This window comes from Pseudopipra pipra, chromosome 1 (genome assembly GCF_036250125.1).
Source record: "Pseudopipra pipra isolate bDixPip1 chromosome 1, bDixPip1.hap1, whole genome shotgun sequence".
Lineage (NCBI taxonomy): Eukaryota > Metazoa > Chordata > Aves > Passeriformes > Pipridae > Pseudopipra > Pseudopipra pipra.
In genome coordinates this window covers 135,504,278-135,528,722 of record NC_087549.1, presented here as the reverse complement: position 1 = coordinate 135,528,722, position 24,445 = coordinate 135,504,278, and the positions used below count along the sequence as shown (strand labels likewise).

The following is a 24,445-nucleotide window of genomic DNA, read 5'->3' as shown; positions in this document are numbered from 1 at the left end:
TGAACAAGTTAGAAGAAAATAGATGACAAGAGACTCATACCTGTTAAAAAGATCCTTGTGTCTTTGGGCTGTAAAAACTTACTTCACATGTAGTTAGCACTCTGGTCAGTCACTCAGCTATACATTAAAATACCTGCCTCAGCCATACCATACCATCTAATATATTAGGAGTTGAACATAGAAGTTAGCATCATTCTTACACGAATCAAAACTTACATAGGAAACCCGTACTCGCCGTCGGTGCACCAACCCACAGCACTGCATGAAGAGGACAGCAGACAACAATCAGGGTATGCTTTCACCAAGCTTCAGTCATTCCTGTCTCGTCTGAGACACTGTCCATCTCTCCTCACTTTTCAGCCCCAAGTGCAAGGGAACAGGTAATAAAACAGTCACCCTTCAGCTCCCAAGATGTTTTAAATTACGTCGAAGACAGACGAAACTTATTCTCTCTGAGTAAATCAATCTCTTCTGTTTCCGATGATTTAAAAAGAAAGGCAGAAAAAAAACCCCAACAACAAAAACCCAGAGGCACGTCTTTATTTCCTCAGCATCCAGTTATTACAAAGCAAATTCCATATTCGTATGCATCCTTTACTACACGTGGCGTAAGGTTTGTATCAACCATTCTGAAGTTGGGAGAGACAGAGACATAACAGGATCTTTATATCCCAGACCACTGCAACCCCGGCTTTCCGAAGGTCTCTTGCTGCTGCTGCTGTCGCTGCTGCTGTTGTTATTGCTGCTGCTGCTGCTATTACAGCTTTCTTCCCAATGCACAAACCAGCAAGAGCATCCTTGCTTCAGTGTTACCTCTGGTCTTAGGCATATCTGATTTGTTAATTAACCCTTCCCAACAGCCTGAAAAAATGATGGAGTGACTTTAATTCACTCTGGATTCACAGGACTACAGAACCACCCTCCAAATAGGCAGATGCTTTGTCTGGCGATACGTGTTTCACATGAACTGTAGGCAGGACTGCTGAGTGGCCTTGCTACCTGACTTGCATCAGAGGCACAGTCTCCTCTGCTGATACTGTTTACAAAAAGAACTTGAGAGAACCTTAAAACTCAGAATATACACTTCAACCTTTTTTTTTCTTTTTACCAAAAACACTGAGAGAACTAATTAAATACTTGGATAATTGAGACTTATAGATAATGATTTTGAAAAGACAAATATAATGAAAAATTATTACCCTTAAAGTAATAAGGGTACACTTCTGAAATCAGGTCAGATTAAATTAACCTGTTTATGATCACAGTTCATCACTTTTCTTTTGGGAGAGACTGAGTATTCCAATATTGAAAGGGCTTAACAGCTACATTATATCTTAAAATTAAGTCCTTCACTACTTTATAGCAGTGGTCTAACAGTCGCAAATGTCTCCAGTATCGCATATCTATGGTCAGATAAATATATGAGGCACTTTTTTAACATTGAGGTGTACTTAACTCTTTCATTACCAGCATTTTGCTAAAAACTAGAATATGTAGTATGCTGAAAATATTTTTAGTACAATAACAGCTATTATTACTAAAATAATATTTAATATATTAATATTTGTTACATAATAATAATTTTAGCTATAATTATATCATGATATTATTAAAAGCTGCAATGAAAAAATTAGAGATTATACAAGATATCTTTATCTTGTTTTTATGTAAACTGTGTGATCATGACTAATGAAAAGGTTAAATCTTTTCAAAAAGGTAAAGAAAAAGAAGATGGTACTCCTCAGAGGCTGGCTTGGGTTCCAAGCTTGAAAGAGAGGACTCCAAAGAATGTAAGTTATCTGTGTGTGGTCAAAATGTTATCAGATAATCAAACCAGTTGAATGGTGAGAAGAGTTTTATTCCAGTGGAAGATAATGAGGTTTGGCCCATAGAAATCAGAAGCCCTCTGACTGTGACAAAATCATGCAACTAAGAGAGTTAACATTTACAGGCCCAAAGTGTGGCAACTCAAACTCACTTCATGCACCTAACTCCTGCCAATTTCAAGTATGCTTTTTTTTTTTCATGTGCAACATCCCTCTTAAAAAAATTAAAAGCAGTGGTGCTAAGCATCTATGTGTCTTTGGGGAATAAAATGCCTATTTAGTCATTCAAATATCACTAGCTTGACTGGTTTGGGGTTTTGTTTGTGGTGGGAGTTTTTTGGTAGTTTTTATTCCACTCTATCTAACAACTAGCGGCTCCTACAGACACCAATGGGTTGACTGGTCTTTCTAAGTCAAATGTAGTTTTGGTGTAAAGCCACAACTGTTAGTGAAGATGTATTGCTGATAACTCATCCCAGCTGGATCTGCAGATCCTCTCAGCATCTTAAAAAAATATAATAAGACTAATAAAATTAAAAACAGGAAATTGTGGATATAAGGACCTAATCTATACACCTAAATCTAAGTTATCTTTATTTTACCTCTTAACACACAGTCAGATAGGTATTGATTTATTAGCAGAAGAACAGAAGTTGGTACTTCACGGTGACACAAAAGGAAGTGTCCTTGTAACACTTTCACAGTCCAAAAGCAGTATACCAGATCAATAAACAATGCAGACCATTAATCTCACTAATCAGGACTGTTTAGAGTTACTCTAATAAAACCATTAATAATACCAATAATGACAACTAGCAGGAAGAAAAAAGCATTGTGAAGTCAGGACATAGTGAATATTACCATAAAAAAGTATCATTTTTTAAAACAGCTAATGATAGAATAATACATTAGATACAGCTAGACAGAATAATACAGCAGTTCCTTACATATATACATAACAATCAGTTCTCAATTCTCTCCTTATAATGACTACTTTTTACTCTTTTGGAAGATCCATACATAAACAGAAATATAAAAGCCATGCTTCAGCTATATGTTATACATTCAACTTCTTTAAAGATTTGTGAATTTTGTTTGGAAATCATCAATAATATTGGCTTCACGTAAGTGTTGCACTCGTAAGGCAAACAATATGAAAAGTGTCAATTAATATTAGAAGTTTCAATTGCTTCTAAAGAAGATAAATGCATCTATGTTTTTGATTATTCCTGAAACTCATCAAGAAGACCCATAGCAACCACGGCCATCTCTTAAAAAAACAGTACAAGAACTCTTGCTCAAATTAGTCTACAACTACTCTCACAACCAAAGATCTCATAATTTAACCATAAAATCTTTCCTTTCAACATAGACAGGAAAATTACTTTGATTTCTCTCTCCCTTCCTACTCCCAAACTACTAAAATACTTTGTCATGACCTACGTCAAACAATTACCAAAGAATTTTTTTTTCATTGTGAGTCCCAGTCGCTTTTTATGGAGGGATGAGGGAGGGATGACTATTTTGGGGATAGAAGGAACACAAATATATCCAAGTCAAACTCCATTATAGTTGAAATCCAGTAAAATTTTATGTTCAGCAAATATGACTTTTCCATAGTTCCCATAGGACAATGCAGTGAATACAGAATCAGACCATGTACATTTTATGTTAAATTTTCTTCAGCACACACACTGTGCCGTGAAGTATCTTATCTTTTTTTTTTTTTTGGTCTTCCACATTCTCATTACAAAATGTATGATGTCTAGCAGTGTTCATTGCATTTAGAGAAACAATGATGACTATTGTATTAGCAAATTTTATCACTATCTTCCCTGTACTTTTTGGGTAAGCTTAGTCTTAAGGCAAACTGCAAGAGTCTAATGATTCTCAGCAAAATTGCAACCAAAACTCCCCTTACCATTGTCACTCTAATAAAAAAAACTTCCATGTTGCCTTAAATTGAAGGTGTAACAAGGTATCTAACACAAGAATAACTAAAAATCTGAAAACCTCACTAAAAGACAGAAAACCACCAAGCCAGTGAAAGGTATTTTTTCCATGCTCTAACATTGAAAAAGAAAAATAAATATACAAATCTTGTTTTTCTTGTGATGTATTTTTGAAATGACCTTTTAGTTAGCCATTATCATTAAGACAATATCAAGGTTAATGTACTCAGTGATTGATTTTGTTTTTGCACACAGGGCAAAACAATAGCATCTTCAAAAAAGGAGCTTATCAGATACATAGAAAACATTCAGAACACTCGTAGAGACACTTGGGAAGCAGGAAGAAACATTGACACAAATACCGACAGGTACAATAAATAAGGAGAAACTTCAGAAGTAATAGGTGAGGCTAATTTTCAAATATTTAGATGCAGCTTTTCCAATACTGAAACAGCACAGAAGAAAGGACAAAAGTTCCTATCTGAAATTAAATGAATGGGTTGGCATGAAAAATTGAATAGGAATGAACCTTTAGAGGGTAAATGAGGGATACAGTTATTTGTATTCTCCTTAAGTGCTTCATCTCACAGGTTATATAAACTGAAGAGTGGGAAAAGAAAAAGAAGCTGTCAGAGAACTGTTGTCGTTTACTTTGATTGGCTTCCTCAGCTAACCAGCACTCTCTGGGTAAAGCCTCTGCCATCTCACAGTCACCCAAAGCTCGTGGCCAGATCGTCCATAATCTGATCAAGTGACTGCCCAGAGCTAATGAGATGGATCTGAAGTGTTTAATGCCAGCAAGCTCAAGGAACAGCTGCCTCAGCTACCTCAAACGGCATTGCATCCATTCCAAATGAGAGTAATGACAGGAAAAAACTATGCTGAAATCTTCTTCTGGATGAAAAAAACACAAACCATAGAATAAAACCTCCCCTCAAAAAACACCTTATAAGAAGTCACAGAAAAAATGATTGTGCATGCTATGCTACCTTCAGAATCCATTACAGATAAGTTCTTTAAATTATTATTTCAGTTTATCCACAGAATCACAAAATGGTTGAAGTAGGAAGTCACTACTGGAGATCATGGGTCCAACACCCTGGTCAGAGCAGGTTCAGCAAGAACAGGTTGCTCAGGGCCATATCCAAGGGAGTTTCAAGTTATCTGCAAGGATGGAGGCTTCATAACCTCTCTGGGCAACCTGTTAAAAGTGTGAGACCACCCCTGCAGAAAAAAAGCTTTATCTTATGTTTAATTGGAATTGCCTGTATTTTGTGGCTCTTGGCTGGTGTCACTCTAGAATGTCCATGTCTCTCTCATCCAAGGGAACCCAGAACTGGATGAAGCACTCCAGATGTGTCTCACAAGTGCTGAGCAGAGAAAGATCATCTCCTTGACTTGCTGGCAGTACTCTTCCTAATACAGCCTAGAAGCCTCTTGGGCTTTGCAGTAAGGACATGTTGCTGGCTTGTGTTCACTTGGAGTCCACCAGGATCCCATTGCCTTTTCTACAAAGCTGCTTTTAGATGATCAGCCCCAGTTTATACTAGTGCACAGGGTTATTTTTTTCTGGGTGGACAACTGTGCATTTCCCTTTGTTGAACTTCATGAGGTTTCCATCAGACCTTTTCTTCAGCCTGTTGAGGTCCATCTGGAAGGCAGCACAATGCTCTGACGTATCACCCACTTCTCCCAGTTTTGTAGCACCTGCAAACTTGCTGAGAGTACTCTCCACTCAATCACCCAGACTATTAATGAAGAGGTTACTATATTGGCTCCAGGACCACCTCTGGGGCACAAAACTAGTGACTGGACTCCAGTATGGGCTGCACTTCACACTGCTAAACACAACCCTTTGAGTCTGGCAGTTTGGACAAGTCACTTCACCAACCACTTATTTAGTCCATCATTTTGCCTATGAGGATGTCCTGGGAAACAGCTTGGAAAACTTCACCAGAGGAAGGATAAACAGCATCCATTCTTCTACCCTTGTCTTCTAAGCCTCATTGTAAAAGACTGTCAAGCTGGTCAAGCCCGATTTGCCCTTTGTAAATGTATGCTGACTGGTCCCAGTCACCTATTTGTCCTTCATATGTTTAATAACGGTTTCCAAAAGGACTTGCTCCAGCGCTTTCACCGGGATCGAGGTAAAGGTTACCAGCCTGTCGCTCTCTAGATTCTTCTTTTTCTTCTCAGCCTTCATGGAGACCGTGGTTATATTTGCTTTCTTCCAGTCCTTAAAAACCCTCCCAAATCATCATGACTCTTGGAAGATCATCAAAAGCTACTTTTCTGGCACATCAACTTTGTTTTATGGATATTCAGTGTAAATCACTGTCCCTCAGAAAGGCCTCTCCCCCTAAAAATTTACACATACATTTAGGTTGCATCATAACTTCATTCTAAGTACGTGAATGGATTCCTAAATTTGCATCAGAATGTTTAATTTGCTTCTAATTGTAATCCTTCTAAAGCTTTTCAGGCTCACTTCTTAATAGTTTACCTGAGCCAGTGTTTATGAAATAATGTATTATTTTTAGCTAAAGGTTTTTGGCATATTGGTCAGTTGCTAAACAGACTAATTTATGCATTAATATTTAATGGGAAGGACTTCAGAGAAACTGATTTGAGATATTTTAAGCCACTCAGTTATCCACAAATAAAGCATTTAAAGCACCCATGCAAAACTGTATGAGGGGTCTATGGTGACAGAGAAATTATAACAAATATGTCTCAGACTTTTTGGCAGAATAAGTTGTTTCTGAATCCCTCAGTTTTCTGAATTGTACAGAAAGTGATGCAGTCCGCGCCCCTTAAAAATCAAAACCAAACCAAAAAACACATTCTGCTTATGAAGTTACAGGTAAAAAACCTATATGAGATTCTCAAAAGTCCAACTTTTACAAAGCATTTCCTATGTATTATGCAATAAATTACACACACACACACACACACACACACACACACACACACACACACACACAAAGTATGAAAACTCTGGCTCTTAGAAACTGCTGGAAATAACCTTAAGAATGTGACTTCTCTCAAGGAGTGTCATCTTTCTCCACATGACATTTTACTGATCATGTGCTGCACTTGATTCCTCACAAGGCTTTTAAAGAACCTACTTTTTTTGATGTCTAACTCTTCCACTGCTTGAAAGACCACAATATTCTTCAGTCAGATGCCTTTTTAGTGGTATTCCAAAAGAATAAGTCTACTGTATCATCCATACATGATCTCTGTTGTCCGGGAAAAAAATGAATGTAATATAAAAAATATGCAATACTAGCTCAAGAATTCTGCATTCAGATTACATTTTTAAGTAACAGTTTGCTGATTTAATCATTGACAATGAGCTTTTGCAAAGTATGGCTCCCACCTTTCTCTGTTCTACCAGAAATGAATGTTGTTGACTTTCTATTAATGTTATAAATGCTTCTTCTCTGCTCACCTTTCTCTGGAAAAAAATATTGGTGTTAAAGAGTCTTCACGTTCATTAATATCTCTTCATGCTGGCTGCCTCTACCTCAGAGCTGTATTGCTCAATTTTTTAATTTTTTTTTTTAATCTTATAAAGCTAATGAAGTTGCACTCAGTTTTTTCTAAAGAGACTGGAAAGGAGCAAAATGCTTTTAACCTGAAATATTTTGATTTTTTTATCTATCACTATGTTATTTTTGTTGGTTCAAATGTATTAATTAATCAGCAATATTTAGATCTTGCTTACAATTTCTATGCACACATAATTGCTGAGCAAAAATAGCTTAAATAATTTAAAAATTATCTTTAAGTAAAACAGTTCCTCATTGTTATAATAGCTGATCCTGAAAAGAAGCAATGTATGTAAACCCTACTTTGCCTATTAATCTAGAGAGGTAATCCAAACTGCAAATTTTTTCAAGCTCATTTTTTGATGTTTAAAGCTCTTCAAAGACAGATCATAAACAATTTGCCTTAAATTATCACTAACCTTGATTTATACGAATCTGCTAAGGTATCATCCAAGTTACAGCTGCAATTTTTCTCACACAGATTTACGTCAGAGAATTGCAACCAGCAAGTCATAGTTTAAACTTTCTAGGAGATCAGTTTCAAACAAGTAAAATAAAATCAAACAAATAAAATATTTCTTACAACACTAGACATGAAATTTTGGTATTTGCTGCCACTGGCAGTACCATAGACACTACTGGAGAAGAGAGGACGAATTCAAGGACAGCAGGTACATAAACTGACACAACTGCAAGTAGTGAGGGATATACCCTGTGAAAAAACAAGGAAAACGAGGGACCTCAAAGATCTGACAGGCTCTCTGCTACCCTCTTCAACTAGTATAATTTTTAACTACAGTTAGAGACCGACTACTGTGCTAGGACCACTGCTCTGATGCAGGATATTTTATGTGATCTGCTATCCAAGACATCTAGTCTTCTTTAAAGGGAGTTCTGCTCACAGACACATGTTGTCTTCGTGCCAGCAGAAGTTCTTTATGTCTGCAGTTCACTCTGCCTCTTGTTATCCAAAAACATCAACTGTATTTCAACTTCTTTCCTTGTGATCCTCTACTTGTATCCATCACCCTCTGTATTGGCAGCCTGCTTTTCAGGTTTTCCTGTCACACAGGTATTTGAACACACCATGTTTCTATGTGGTATCCTCTCTTCTTTCCTCCAATTTGTCTACAATCCTACTGTTTCCACCTGAGAACTCTAATGTTCAGATATGTTCTGCCATCAGTTCAGGTCATATCTTACATATACAGATGTTATCAGAAATTCATTAGCAATGCACTTTTGGCAGCTTCTACATCCAGTCATCTTTGTTTTCTCCTTCAATGTGAAGGTCATCTCTCGCGCCATCTCAGACATTATCAGCACCTCTCCCTAGTCCCCAGCTCAAAAGTCAAGGACTTGTTTCTTTCTCATTAAAGACAGTCTGCACCACCCCCTCCTTTTTGTTCTGCTCTTATGCCTACTCATTCCTGTACTTTAGGAATGTATTAAACAAGTTCCAAAAGTTAAATAATTTGCTGCATTGAATTTGATAATATGACTGTTATGAAACATTAAGAAGATGTCCATGCTACTTCTTACTGTTAGTTTCAGTTTCTTATTGTAGTTTCTTATTCTCTCTTGGCCCTATTTTGACCAAGATGTATGATAACCTTTCCCATTGCTTTTTAGATGAGATTTCTTATGGGAACAAAGCTTTATGTAATTCTGTGATTCTTCCTTTCATCCAGCAGATGGTTCTCTCTGTCATCACATCATCAGTTTCTCCACCTGTTAGTCAATTTAATTCCTGTACTGGAAATTTCAAGGATACTTTGCTTCTGCAGGCTTGGTGACTACTAGAAGACGGATAAAATAAGAGATACCCAAACTCCTGATAATTACAAAATCATGTGAAATTATAAACAAACATTACATGCTCTGCTACAATACTATATTGTGCCTATATGTGTGGGAAATCACCATATATATATATAACTTTGGATCAGTCACATCACATGCTGTCACTTGCCGAGAAAGATTTATTATTATTGGGATATATGAAATAAAAAAAGGTATACAACAAAAGAAAATCAAGTTTCTGTAGCTCTACTGTTCAGAGAACAGCTATTTTTTTCCTTTGGAACTGAAAAGAGATTGAGAGAAGATAATTCATGTTTAAAAATCAACTTGCTGCAATGGCAGTTTTGACATTTTCAAAAATTAAATATCACTGTTAATTTCAAATGCCCATGTTATGGATAGAGATGCTTTTTTTTTCTTGATGAAAGAATTAACTTCCCCTCAATCTCTCTTTAAGTCACTTTTTCCTAAATTTAAACAAAGCATATGAGCAAGAAAAAAAAATAAATAAATGTTTCTAGATTGAAAAAAAAGAGAGTGGAAAAAAAAAGATTACATATCAATTGAGGAGCTGCCTTGCCTGTGGCTTGGTGTAGTTCAGAGAGAGGATGGCAGCTGGATCACTGTCCAGAGGTATTAGGGGTTGTTACTGCACCACACATTTCTTTGCTGTAGTTGTTCACAGTTCATGCCATTGCAGGATATGGAAGATTGAGGAAACAGCTGTTACAGTTTCTATTTTAACAGCAGTTCACAGAAAAATAGGCAGTACAATATACAAAATTACAACTTAGAGCCATATTAATTTCTATTTCTCTTGGATTTGGTTCTGCATCAGAACTAAGAAGAAGAGGAGAAAACAGTATTTATACAGTCTGTGGACTCAGCAGCCTGCCAAGGTGTCTATAAAGCATATTAAGAGCACAAGCACTGCAGCTGCAGGTTTCTCCTTTCTCTACATTGTAGGGATGATATTTGAGGAAGGATAATTTATCTTACATATGCTACAAGGATATTAAATGAAAACCAACTTGTAGTACAAAAAGAAGCCTAAAATGGCACCTTTTCATGAGAGATTTTAACAGGGATTATGTTTTTTCTTTTGATTCTATTATGAGAAGACTACTTTCTTTTAAAAACAGAAAATGAATGTGTCAAACTCTCCTATACTTGCAGTCACTCATTTACTAAGCTTTTAAACATTAGAAGATAAAGTGGTTATTTTCATAAGCATATTGTGTGTGGTTTCAGTCGCATCTGAAAATTATGCCAACTCAAAAATGATAGAATATTCGATGCGAAGAAAAAAACCCAGCAATACTGTGGTACATTACTTTTTGTTAAAAAAAAAAAATCAAGAAAATGAGCGGTTCTGTTTAATTACAGCCGCTAGATGGCAAAGTTGACCAAAGAACTGTTACTGGTAACTAAATATTTGAAACTTGACTGTATCTCTCTATTTAAATATAAAAGGCTTATGTAAAAAATGCCACAGAAAATAAAAAAGTGTAAAGCAATAAAAAGTCAATAATCATAAATGTATTTTATGACATTATCTGTAAGTATTATTAAACTGCTTCATCAATCTATTAAAATCCTTAAAATAAAAGAAGATAAAATAATTTTAGCAGATGTTCTTGAAGTCACATGGAGAAATTACTGCACTGGGCAGCAATAAAAATACTGAATACAGATTTTAAGTTTAGAAAAGAATACCTATTAACACATACGCTATCTTCTGACTTGACAGCAGGCACAGTAATGCTATCTTTTGACTACATAAGACACAGTACTCCTTATGTTTCTTGACATAAAAGCTGCTTTTCTTCCTTTCAAATCAGAACAGTCAAACTCTCCATCTGGTTGCCTTTCAGAAAATACTTTAGAAAGACAGGCAGTCTTTTAACCTTTTCTTGCAGTACTTTACTCTCCTTAACCTGTTCTGTCTAGTTCTTATTTTTTCTCTTTATTTTAGCACATCTGCTTGTTGATTCATGCTTTAAATTAAATTCCAAGCTGTCTATGCTTACACATCCCAATGTACTGGGTTCAGTGGTAGCTCCAATGCAGCTAATCATGACATGAAATGCACATTAGTTAATCCACAAATTCTCTGCAGATATACTGCAAAGCAAATCCCACCTGACTCATCTGTAACTCGTTAAAGAAAGGAGTTTGGAAGAGGAGCTTTTCTGTCCCACAGTCCCCATAAGGCTACTGAAGCATCACTCAGTAAAAATCTATTCACAGTATTAGTATGTCTCTCTACCAAAAACAAACCAAACCAAACAAACAAACAAACAAAAACCCCACAGAAAACATTAACCAGGAGCATGAAGTGCCCAAAGAGTGTACAAAGGCAGGAGGATCCTGGCATGTTTTCTCATGTTTCATGGGAAATATCTGCTTAGCCCCAAGATAGAAGTATGGTGAACTGCAATGTCAAGGACTTTAGGCTTGACTGAACTATTTAACCAGTCAGCAAATTATAAACTTACTGTATTGAGTGTGTGTGCTAATGGTAAGCTCTTGTCATATTAAGCCCCTTACAAACCAGTGGGGCTACAGCATCACACTGTCAAGGGAGGGAGACTAGAGAGAAAAAGGAGTGTGAGCATCAAAGGGGAGACAACCACTGCAGATAGGAACTGCTCAACAGTTTTGATTGTATTCTTTACAGTAAAAGGGGACGAGCTACTGCTGAGGATCAACACCATTTAGTTTGCATTTTCTATTAAGTGACACTCATTAAAAAAACATCCCACTCAGAACGAGGAGGAAAGAAAACAGAAGAAATCAGCCCAAGAACGAGTCATTCCAAAGCAATGAGCACTGCCCATTTGGAAAGTTACCAGCTACACGCAGTAGATGTGGAATGTATTTTTGCTCAGTAGCATCCACTTCCATTCCTAGATGTGTGTCATTTAACATGTCAGTAAACCACTGATCACACTGACACAGCTACAAAATCTATGAGCTTCTGTGTAATGCGAGAGGTTAAAATAAACAGCCAGAACCACGCTGAGTTCTTAACCTAAACTGCTGCATTTCTCTATCCAGAGCACAATATGAGAAGGAGCAGGGGATGATAAAGGAGGAACATAAGACAAGGCACCTGCTAAGCACATTTGAGCACTTCAATTTCAGGAGTACATGAGAGACAGAGCAAGGTACTCTCACAGCTAGATACATTTGTTCTTCAGTCCCCAAAAAGGCAGGATTCTGCTGACAGGTCACTTAGAAGCAGCTTATGATGTCCACAGTGAGGGCACACGTGAGCCCCCACATCTCAGAGGCTCCAAACCACTCACTCACGGCACTTCTATGAGGTTTAGAGCTCATCACACATTCCCAGAGGGGCATAATCTTGCAAATCTTCTTTCCTGCAGAAAATCTTCTTCCCCAGGGAAACACAGCATCATCAAGACATACATGAACAGACTAGAGTCAGTTCAGCCAAGGCCCATGAAGATGATTAAAGGCTTGGAGCACCTTACATGAAAGAAGAGAAAGTTGGTAAAGTTCAGCCTGGAGAAGAGAAGGTTCAGGGAGACCTTATCCATACGTTCACATACCCAAAGGGATGTCACTTATGCAGTGATGCCCCATGCAGCACAAGAGGCAATGGGCACAAGCTGAAATACAGACAATTCAAATCAAATATTAGAAAACTATTTTATAATTAGGGTGGTCAAGCACATTTAACAAGTTGCCCAGAGAGACTGTGCAGTCTCCATCCTGAGACATACTTAAAACAACCAGCTCTAGCTGAGCCTGCTCTGAGAAGAGGGTTGGACTAAATGATCCCATCGATGTCTTTCACAGAATTTTGCCTAAATTTAACTTGCAGCAGTCTTGTTGCTTAAAGAAAGAATTTACAATCTCCATTTCTTATACTACTTAATGTTTAGCTTTTAGAATACAATGGGAGAATAACGCCCTATTATTTCTGTATTGTAAGAAAGGGCATAAACAGTTTAATTTTTATTGAAAAGAACTCTGGTTTTCTAAATCTGTCCTTACTACTAATTGAAAAAGAAATGTATTCAAAAGACAATTACACGATGCTTTACAATTGTTTGTGAAGCTGTTATAGACATTGAGAAGAAGCTGGAAAGTTGCAAGAATGCACTGCTATGAAAAAGTAAACAAAAACTACAACATTTAAAAACAAACAACAAAACATAACAGAATTTTCCTATTACAGCAGTTTCACTATCTTTCAAAGCCTTCTTCAAATATTCCCTCCATAATTAAAAAATTTGTTGGACTCTTGGAAAACAGCTACTGTATTTCTACAGAATTGTGTTGTTGCTGATTGGCAAACCATAAAATAAGGAACAGAAAAGTTCAAATGCCACACAAACCATATTTTTTAAGAAGTTCACAGTACTCGGTTAAATTCCCTGATAGTTCTTTCTTACAAAATAAACCAACAAAAACTCCAACTTTTTCTAAAATACATATCACAGCTTATTTAAAAGAAACATTTCTAGGAAAATAAATCTAGTACAGTAAAAGCAGCTGGTGCAATATGCAGTGGATTTTCTGCAGATGATGGGCAATATTTCACTATTTCCAAACAAATAGAAGTAAATAACAATCACCTCTTAGACTGGCTTCCTAATAAAACAAAACTTGTCTCCCTCTTTGTACTGGGCTCATTTGCCAGTTTTGGTAATATTTGGCTAAGGGAGACAACCTCACTTAACATTAATTTCCAACAAATTTCCTTAAATGAGTAGCCAAGTGAAAAGAAACTGTAGATTCTGTAGAAAACACTGAGGGATAAACATGGCTGCTATTACACAAAGTGCCACAATTTTGGATAAAATGCCTTAGAAACTAAGGCTAAATATATTTGAATAGATTTTGAAATAACAAAATAAATCCTATTTTATTATTGAATTTTCAGCACACTTCATTAAAGTAATTCAAAACATTCTTTCTTCTCCAACCTGACCCAAGGCCCAAGAAGGATGTCTGTGTTACGCAATGGTGAGTGAAAATAAACACATTACTACCAGTTTTGCAGCACCCTCTGGGCTTTGCCAGTCTCTGTGGGGATGTGGATTTCCCAATCTCTGACTCCACGGGCAGCTACGATACCCCAGACCAAAAAAACCCAGAAGCCCTTGAGCTCCAAGGCTGGGGCTATGGGATAGGAGGCAAAGAGAGACAGAAAACCACAAGTTACACTTCTGACACCCTTGGGCTCTGCCAAATCAAAGACTTTTCCCACATTAACATTTTGCAAGCAAAACCCAATTGAACCAGGAGACCCCAAGCTTCATCCTAGCAAATGTATCCAATGACAAGCAAGATGGCTAAGGGATGTCATCAAAAGGTCACAACGACTGGGGTGATTATGCTTGTCTGGAGTTGGCAATGTTCCCAAAGTTTCTATAAACTCTACTAGAGACTCTAGTGGATGAAGAGAGGCAGAAAAAAAAGAGAGGGAAAGAGAAGGATATGCTGATGATGGTGACCTATTAGCAAATTTAAAGGATAACTGGATGCAAAGTAGAAGAAAAAAAGGCAGTGCTTGGAGCATAGCAGTGAGGAGAAGAGAAGTTTGGACTGGTTTCATAGCAGAGAAGGGTAACCTGGGCAACTCAGCTGAAAACAGATTTTTTTATTATTTATTTATTTTTTAATAGAGACTTTCAAATATTTCTCCCCATTTTATTTTGGGCACTTCCAAAGCAACTCAAATCAAGCACCTCAGAGCTATTCAGTGTCCAAAAAAGGATGCAGCATGTGAATGAACAAGAATTTCCAGATGGCACATCTCATGAACTCAAATAAGATATCCCTAGGGTATTAACTAATGAAATCTCTACTTCCTCCAGCTACTTGTTGCTTGGAAGAATTCAGATGGCATTAAAGCATTTCACTGGAAATGAAAACATTTTAAACCTCACAGTCCTACTTTGCTTGAAACCTGATGTGGTGTCAGGAAGCTCTTGTCTCCTGAGACAGATTGCATACATGATAACTTAAGTCTGACTAATCTTGGCTTCTCTGTTTGGATGGTATATTGTTTTGACAACAGAGTGATCAGAAGTTCAAATGGACTGGAATGAGGGAAGAGCAGCAGAGCATGAACTGCAGGTTTCATAGCCATGTAATGTACACATAATAAAGAATACAGCACAATATTGTGAAATGCAGCATGTCATTATCATTTTTTTCTCCTAGAGGCATAATCAAGTCAAAAAGTGTTACCACTTGCAAACAAAAGTATGATACAGAAAGCAAACTGTAGTACCATGTGCTTCTAATGCCTTCACATTTCCTTGTAGATGCAACTTTGAATCCTAAATGGGTATAACACTAAACATGGAGTGATGCCTAAAATAACTGAAAAATAGCAGTTCCATTCTGAGAAGAAACAAGAGCAAATAACTGAAATCATGACAGAATTCACAAGATGTCCTGCATAAAATAGGTTTTGAACTGTTCACAAATTAAGAAAGTGAATTGGTTTCCAGTAAAAAGAAAAAAGTCAGATTGTTTACACAGACATGAACAGTTCAGGAAATACTATATTAAGAATCCCAAACCTTTTACTTGATCTATAATGAAATGTTTAGTTTCTGTATTCTTAAACTACTTAATTAAAAAAAAATAAAAATATGGTCAACCTTGAAAACAAAAACTTTGTTTTGAAGCCAGAACTTAAACCCCCTTGCACCAACTTTACTAATTTAAAATGTAGCTTAATATCCTTCAGGGCCCTGCTGGCAGCCAGCCAAATGCTTTCCCACTGCCCACCACCTCCTCCCCAGGGAAAGACCGGGAATTGGCATCAGCATCACTCAGAGATGAGCAAACACAGGCCCCTTCCCACACCTGCCAGCAGTCCAACCTGGATGGGAGGCGACAGGAGAGATGGGGATGGAAGACATCTCCTTCTGACCATGGGCTGCCCAGTGCAGTCCCTGGCACTGCTGTGCCCAAGCTAAAGTCTGCAGGAGTTTCAGTATTGGGATCTGCTCCTGAGCAGATGGCCCAGTTTTCTCCACTTTAAATTTTCCTAGGTAGAAGGCTTGGGGTGGCCCAAGAATATCTAATGTCAATCTATTCAACACCACCACTAAGTTTGGTCATGAATGGTTAGAAAACGGCTAAGAAAGACCAGCATACCCTTTCTTACTTCTATGCCACACCTGAGGGCTGGTATTTCAATCTCTGCTTCATGAAAGTCAAAAGAGAACAAATCTTTATGCAAAAAGATGTTCTGCTATCCTCTCCAGTCTCTCACCTACTCTTCACAATGCATAAAATCTTAGCTTCTGCTAATTCAGGAGTGACTATCCTTATTTGAGGACAATATATTCAAAAAAAGTATTGCTATAACTCTTTTAAAAAGCAATACAGTACTTCTGCTGCTTTCATCACAGTTTTATGAGGTCACTACAAGTATTTACATAAATCTTGCTTTCTCTCATCTTTTGACATAATTCATTCTTTTTAGGACTTTTCCTCTACAAAAGCAATAATTCTTATAGTTAAGCTTAACAGAATTTCCTTCACATGTTCCAGAGGGCAGAAGTTAGATGTCACCTAACTGCATGCAATAATTAATGCACTTTGTAAATAGGACTAAAAGAAAAAAAAAAATCTTCCAAGACCAATCTTATATCTTCACTGTTTTTCCACAGAGTGCAGCTTATTTCACTTACAAAATGGTTGATTTAGACTATGTCTGCATAGTGCTTTGGTTATGACAGAGCACATAAATTATATTAACAAAGAGTACAGCTGGATTCAGATCAATTGTAGATGTGTTCCTGTGTAGCATCAGATATACTAAGTCTTGACACCTCGTAAAAGGCTAAGCACCACTATCATGTAACACACACCAAATGCTTACTCCTGGACAATTACTCCCTTGGTTTCATTCACTGATGAAATTATTCAGAAGAATTTGTCTCAAATTCTATTTGTCCAGGATCACAGACACAGGAAAGCTTGTGTGTCTTACGCTTAGTCACACCTTCAGCTTGTCCATGATGTGACACCAACAATCAACAAGCTAGTGAGCTTATTTTTGAAAAAACAAACATTAGCAAATGCACAATATTCAAAAGGGGAATTAATGAAATATTTTAGAGCTTTACCTTTTTATACTAGGGACTGAAACTAATTCTGAATTTACAGCTCTTCCTCCTTTGAAACACAACTGTGGTTCCTAAAAGGAGTACCAAAAATTAATATTAAAATTGTTTTGCATACCTCTGTTCTCATAATCATTTTATAGGGAGAATATGGCAAAAAGACCAAAGCACAACAGGAACAGAGGCTAAAATCTATGCATTGATCTATTTCCTGATCTTCATCGTCAGAAAAGTAAGCAGGTTAAATGGGAAGAAAGAGTCCAACTCATCTTCAACATTTTGAGCAGCTTGACATTTTTGCAGGGTAGGTGAAAGAGTATGTGCCTCATACACAGTAAGCTGTCACTTCCCTCAGCAGAATTAAAGACAGTGATAGTGTTAACGAAGTGGCAAACAGGTCCACACTATGGAGAAAGATACATCTCATGAAAAAGAAAGACATTTCTCAACACAGTCGTACATCTTAGAAAACCAAGAACATTACTCGCCATTACTCATGGAGATGAGTATCTGTTACACTGTTCACAGATGTCACATCGTTGGCATTGCATTTATCATAAGGACAGCAACCTTCCAGTGCACCAGCAACTTTCAACTCACTGTCAGGCTTATCTTTTCAGTACCAATCTACCTTGACAAAGAATAGAGAAAACAAACCCATAATTACAATTCCAGTCCTGAAGGACTTTTTTTCCTTTTCTCCTTTCCCCTTCAGATGGTACGGGACTTTTCTTCCACCAAGGGAAATTATAGCTGCAGCAATTAACTATATTCACAGTATAGGAAATTGTTCTATACAGCTGCTGCCACACACACAATAGGCACAGAATGGTTTTAGCATTAAACAAAGGAGGAGGCCGTTTTCTCTTGAGTGAAGAAATTAGTTGTCAAGCACGCCTATGGACTTGCTGTTTGAATTTATATTGTGCTCCAGCAAATCCTGTAGATTTAATTGCCACTAGGAATCTCAACAGTATATTCACTATTTTTGTTAAAATATAGCAAAGCAAGTTTTGCTTCCTGCAAGTTTGATTTTGAATTTAGTTCTGTGTGCTATATCTTACACAAAAATTGTAAAAGCTGAGCAGTGGTGGGGATGCTAAATTAAGTCCAAAATCGCTCCTGAATTATGGAAGAAAACAAGTAAGGATATTTTTTCTTTCCTTTTTTTTAAGTTATAAATACATTTTCCCATTTTCTTTCCTTTAAAAACAAAAATCTTAGTTTAATCTTGTCTACTTTACACCATCTAGAATGTGAATTGAGGTATTACTTCCAACATCTGATAATTTTCATTGCTCCAACTGTGTGAAGTACTCCAAGGAACTGAAACAGAGCAAAGTATGTGTTCCAAAGAGATTGCAATGTAATTTTTAGAAGTAGCACAAGCAGAAGGGGGTGGGGGGAGGAAGGCATGAGGACAGAAGAAAGACATTAGTAAAATCAATCAGAAGTCTACCACTTTCATCAAAGATGCAATAAACATGTAATTTCAGGAGCAGCTTCATTACACTTTGCCTCAAGTCTTCAACAGAGAATCTTTCACTTCTAGAAATACAAGTGCACACAATATCCATGCCACATCTAATATTCTCCAGAAACAAATGTAAAAGAAACCTACCTCCACAGCTAATTATAAAGCACTACTACATCAAGCATCAAGCACCTCTCAAAAAGAAAAAAAACCCTGCACTACTGGTAATATTTTGCCTACAGTAAGCACCAACCTAAACCCCACAAATCACATGGGTTTTTAAAAGCAAGTACAGCTCATCACAACCAAAGAAACAGAAGATGTCTCTCTTTTGCTGAAGAGGGATTAAGAGAGCTAGAAAGACATTTAGTAATGCAACAGCCTTCTTTAGAGTATAAAGGAAATCTCTGTAGGAAGTATTCTTGTACATAATCTATAAAGGCTATGCTCTTAAAAAAATTCTTTAATGATTTTTGTTGGGTTTTAGGTGTTTCAACAAGTCACTTAAGAGTTAAAATAGTACAAACAGGCTCAACTGCAAGAAATAAATTAAAAATACTTCATTTGTAATTAAAGACTATCCAGTTGCTACATAGCTACAAAAAGTAAAACTATACTCAAAATTATCAAGACATGTCTGAACTAATGTATTTAAATGCATTCCAGTCAATAACTGAAAATTATTTCAGCTGGCATGGTGCAAGTAACATTTCCTGCTCAAGAACACATGTGTAACTTGGAAATAACCTGTGACTTCTAGTGGTTACTATAATTTTTCTGTTTTCCCTAGATAACAGTGATACAAAGAAGCAACTTAATCTGGACTTCTAAAATAAAACCTTAAAATTTTAAGAACGATCTCTGGATTACATTTTATATGACACCAGATGAGCATCCATCTGCATACCTATCTTCAATACTATCCACATGGACATATATTTTAAGACAAAGATTGATTTTGGAAACAGTCCAAACCATAAACACACCATAGCAGTTTTAGTAGTGTCCTCTAAAACATAACCACTTAAAAAGACAAGATTAATATACCCTGATGTTTCCAGATGTCAGATTCTCAATGCATCTTAGCTGACTAGGCTCAATTATCTAGATTAGAGGTCTTTCATTTTCATTAGCTCGCGTGCAACAATAAAAACAAAAAGAATAAATGAGATAGAACAAAAACATATGTTACCCTCCATTTCAATTTTGACCCTTACAGCAACAATTTCAGACAGCTTTCCTCAATTCTGTAGTGTGTTTGGTGACTTAATTTTTAATTAAGAAGACTAGTTAAACAAGACTTTAACTTTTAATATGAAAAATTATGCTGAAATGTGCACTACTTTACTGTTGGAATTTATCCTCTCCTTTATAAATATTAATAAACTATTAGAACTCTGAAAATTCATATTATTAGAATACAACAGGGCTCACACCCATGGTCCATAGAGACTGTGACAGACAGTTCCTGTGAAACATAAACCCTGTGTCTGCCATTTGTACACATGTGTTGGAAAGGATGCAATTTAGAAGCCAGTTCCTATGACATGACAAACATCTCTCTCAAAGAATGAAGAATTGTGCTTTGCACTCATAGCTATGTAAGCCAATGTTTCTCCAAGATGCAAAAATTTATATTTTTTCTAAACAAAGGCATGAGACCTAAAGTAGAAGTTTTGATTATTTCAAGTTCAGTCAAGAAAAAACAGAAAAAGAAGTGATTAAAAAAACAAACCAACAAATGACAACAGTGGAAGGTGTAAGTGCTATGACTATCTCCTGATTTAGGTGCTCAAATGATAAGTAATAGGCATATGTGCTACTCAACTTTAGCACTGTAAATCAGATTAAGAAAAAAATTCAATTTAGCACATTTAACTCCATATATTTATCACCTTGAAAAAAATAAAAATGAGATGAAATTCTTTGGGGAGACTTTAACTTGCTGGATGTCTGCTGGGAACTCAACACAGTGGAGAGAAGACAGTCTAGGAGGTTCCTACAGTGTGTGAAAGATAAATTCCTGACACAGCTGGTAAGCAAGCCTACCAGACCTGCTGTTTATGAACAGAGAAGAGCTGGTGGGAGATGTGGTGGTCAGAGTCCGTCTCAGGCATAGTGAACACAAAACAATGAGTTTCTGATTTTTGTTGAAGCAACAAGGGGGTCAACAAAACCTCTGCCTTGGACTTTTGAAGGGAGGACTTTGGTCTGTTCAGGACACTGGTTCAGAGTCCCTTGGTTAAAAACAAAGGGGTCCAGGAAGGCTGGACATAATTTAAGAAAAAAGCAGGACAAGAGGAAATGGCCTCAATTTCACCAGGGGATGTTAAGGTTGGACATCAGAATAAATTTTATTCACTGAAAGGGTGGTCAGGCATTGGAATGGGCTGCCCAGGGAGGTGGTGGAATCACTGTCCTTGAAAGTGTACAAAGGCATGTAGATGTGACAAGAGACATGGTTTAGTGGTGAACACAGTGGTTATGGGTTAATGGCTGGATTTGATAGTCTGGAAGGGTTCAAGAAGCAACTGGACATGGCACTTAGCGCTTAGTGCTATGGTTTAGTTGACATAGTGGTGTTTTGCCAAAGATTGGACTCTAGGATCTTGGACTCTACGATCTTGGAAGTCTTTTCCAATCTTAATGATTCTATGAGTCATGACTACGAAATGTGAGCTGTGAGGTAATTAGCTATGCTGAAGATGAATTGTCATTTAACTTATACCAGGCTTAACTCTGAAAACATGATTATGCTAACATATAAATAGTGCATACTGCATACATTGGCAGAGGGATCCTGATGTTTCCAAAGGTTTATCTTATTGCACTTCCAAAGAGCACACATCATTTCCTCTAAACTTCTCTTAACAGAACATAAAAGTTTTCTTTATTCTTCTTTACTTCAGGTTAAATAATATTAAAGAATATTTCACGTCTGAAAAGGGACTATAATTAAGCTTTCCTGTCTCAAAGTGAGTTCTGCTTCATGACTTAAAGTCTCTCCCTTGAAAACTCTACCAAAGCCATACACACATGCACCCTGATGGTACCATTTTCCCATCTGAAGAGACAGCCCACAGAAGCTTCAGGACGCAGCTAACATCATCTAAACACTCCTTGCTGTTTATTACTGAAACTGTGCGGGGAAAGTGGGATGAGGATTTTGAAGCCTCTCTGGGGTGACAACACTTGGGAACAAATGAAATCCCCATGAAACTCACTTTATTTGCACAGAATGTGCTCCTGGGGAACACACTGGCGCTTCAGGCCAAGGTGCTGTGCCAGCCCACCGTAACGGCACGAACCCGACTCCTGATCCCACCCAGCACAGCCCCTTTAGGGGTTGGTCACCCCAGAGGGGAGGCAAAGAGCCACCACGTTCCTATGGCATGGACTCCTCCCGACCCTTCAGGTGCAGGGAAAGCTCTGTTATTTTTATGTTGCGTTAGCAGTGGGGTGCGAGCAAAATAAATCAAGGAGGAGCTACGACTAAACCAAGTCTGGTGGTAGGCAACTGATCACCGAACATTTGCCATAGTACATAGATGTCCTCAGTGACGTGCTTCAGATCAGGCTTTCTTCCTGTATACAACTGTTCTGCATAAAAATAATCTCATCTTCACCTCAGGACAATGAATGACAAGATCATCATCTTCACCAAGGACTTGTTCATGCCATCCTTAGAGCATTTCCTGAAAATTTAATTTTTGAAGTCTGACAGAAATTGAATTTTATTTTTTTTAAAATTTTTAGTTGCCAAATCCAGATACAAAAACTGCAAAGTGGAAGGGTTACAAGTCTTACACCCTACCCCACACTGGTTTTATTTCAGGCTGACAGAAGGATGAAGGTTGGAGGCCACGACAGCTGTGATCCAGCTTATTCACGCTTACCGATCCCAATTGCTGCTGCCTTTGGGAACTGCCAGAAGGCTACAGATGCCACTAGCAACTGCAGGTTGCAAAACCAGCTTCTTTGGCTGGTGTAGTCTCCCTGAAGACCCAAGGTTTCTGCCTTCAGAGGTTCTGAGTGCCTTCTATACACTCATCCTCAGTTAGGGAGTGTGCTATTGCAAGAAAAACAATTCTGCCTAACAGCGAGTTAACAGTTATTTTCTTCTAATATTAGAGCATTTAAAGGAAGCTGTATCTGCAGAATTCATCAAACTAGCTTTGCAACTAATTTCTGCCAAGCTGTTGAATCCAACAGTTGGTGGCAGAAAGCATTAATTAGCATGTCACATTACTGTATCTGCCGTTAGAGAATATTGATTGCAAGTTAACTATTACATGAAGTATCACAAAAAATTCTAAATGACACATTACACATAGCAGCTCTCTGCACACCATAGCAACAGGGAGAGATTGAAGTAAAATGGTCTGGTTTCTATAGCAACTATCACACAGACCATCTGTAATCAAAAGGAAACGTAGCAAAGGAAACAAAATGGGGGATTTTGCATACTGGAAGACTATTCATATATTTAAAATATATCACTCTTTAATGTCCCACTCTAGTCCCAAGATACTCAAGTGCAAGAAACCTACAAAAGCTTCTTAAAAAACTTTTTACTTAATAAAATACTAATTAAAGCTCACCAGCACTATCTCCGTAACTACAAAAAGACACTCTCATAAAAAAGCCAATGTTTTTCAGATCCCAGACATATATAACCTTCAAGATCCATAATCCATGTGCTCATCAAGTATTTGGTTACTATTTCATTCTGAAACTCAAATACTGGAAGAGGGCTACTGGTACAATATTTCTGACTATCTACTATATAGAACTGTTTTTAGAAAGATATCAATCTCAACAGAAACATTTAACCACACTGTTCCTAAAACATAGAATATGAAGACTTATCCATCTTTTGGGGGAAAAAAACAAACAAAGAAATGCAGATATGAGAAAACAACAAAAAGAAAAAAAGTTAAACGCCTCTACAACTGGAGAGACACTTTTGTCCTGCAGTTCATGTCCTGAACAGAACAATATTATACTAAGGCACATAACACATGAATGGAAGGTAAATTCAATGTCAGGGATGCAAGACACTCTCTTCTTTACCTTTCAGTATTTTAAATCCAGAGAAAATAAAAGGGACTCTTAGATAGGGAAATACTTTCGTACTAAATGTAATTTTTGGTGGAAAGTAACTGGCTATACACAGGCTTTTAATAAATTATAGAACTAGCAATCAGTGAATAAAACTTATTAATATCAGTCCATTTCTTTTGCTTGGGAAAATGCTGATTTGCAGAACATCAATCATCCATATGCTGAAGGTTGGCATTACAGCATTCTGGCTTCATTCAAGGCAGAAAGGGGCAATCTGCAATAACAAAACCACTTCTCTCTTCAGTATGTGGAGGGGGCACTAAGGGAGCAGCATGGTGATCCTATGCTGTCAGAAGTTTATTCGTCACTAGAGTTTGCGTGACATAGACTTCCATTGCCACCCAAAGCTGTAAGTTACTTGACTGACTACAGTACTACAAGAGAATTAAGAATGAGTCTTGTAAGAAGACTTCAATCCAGAGCTAAAGAGAGTCTTTCATGTTCTAGACCTTGATAATCCATTTTGCAAAGATATCTATATTTGTTTAGTTGTGAAAGTAATCTCAGTGCTCAAGCAACCTTACATTGGATCTATAATTATCCTGAAAAAAAACCACCAACTGTAGTGAGTGTAGACTCTTCTTTCACA

At 37.2% G+C, this 24,445-nt stretch overlaps 1 protein-coding gene across 8 annotated transcripts in view; it reads right to left on the bottom strand.

Annotated features, from left to right (window-relative positions):
* Positions 1–24,445, bottom strand: part of CACNB2 (calcium voltage-gated channel auxiliary subunit beta 2) — a 254,156-nt gene that overhangs the window by 185,934 nt on the left and 43,777 nt on the right. For 2 of the 8 annotated variants that reach the window (XM_064634775.1, XM_064634813.1), the window contains exon 1: positions 217–864. The exons of 5 other annotated variants lie outside the window; for them this stretch is intronic. In XM_064634775.1, the coding sequence (XP_064490845.1) occupies positions 217–264 (48 nt within the window). In that variant the 5' untranslated portion in view covers positions 265–864. Of the gene's footprint in view, positions 1–216; positions 869–24,445 lie in introns of those variants that run through there. One more of the 8 variants, XM_064634765.1, reaches the window with a different exon arrangement.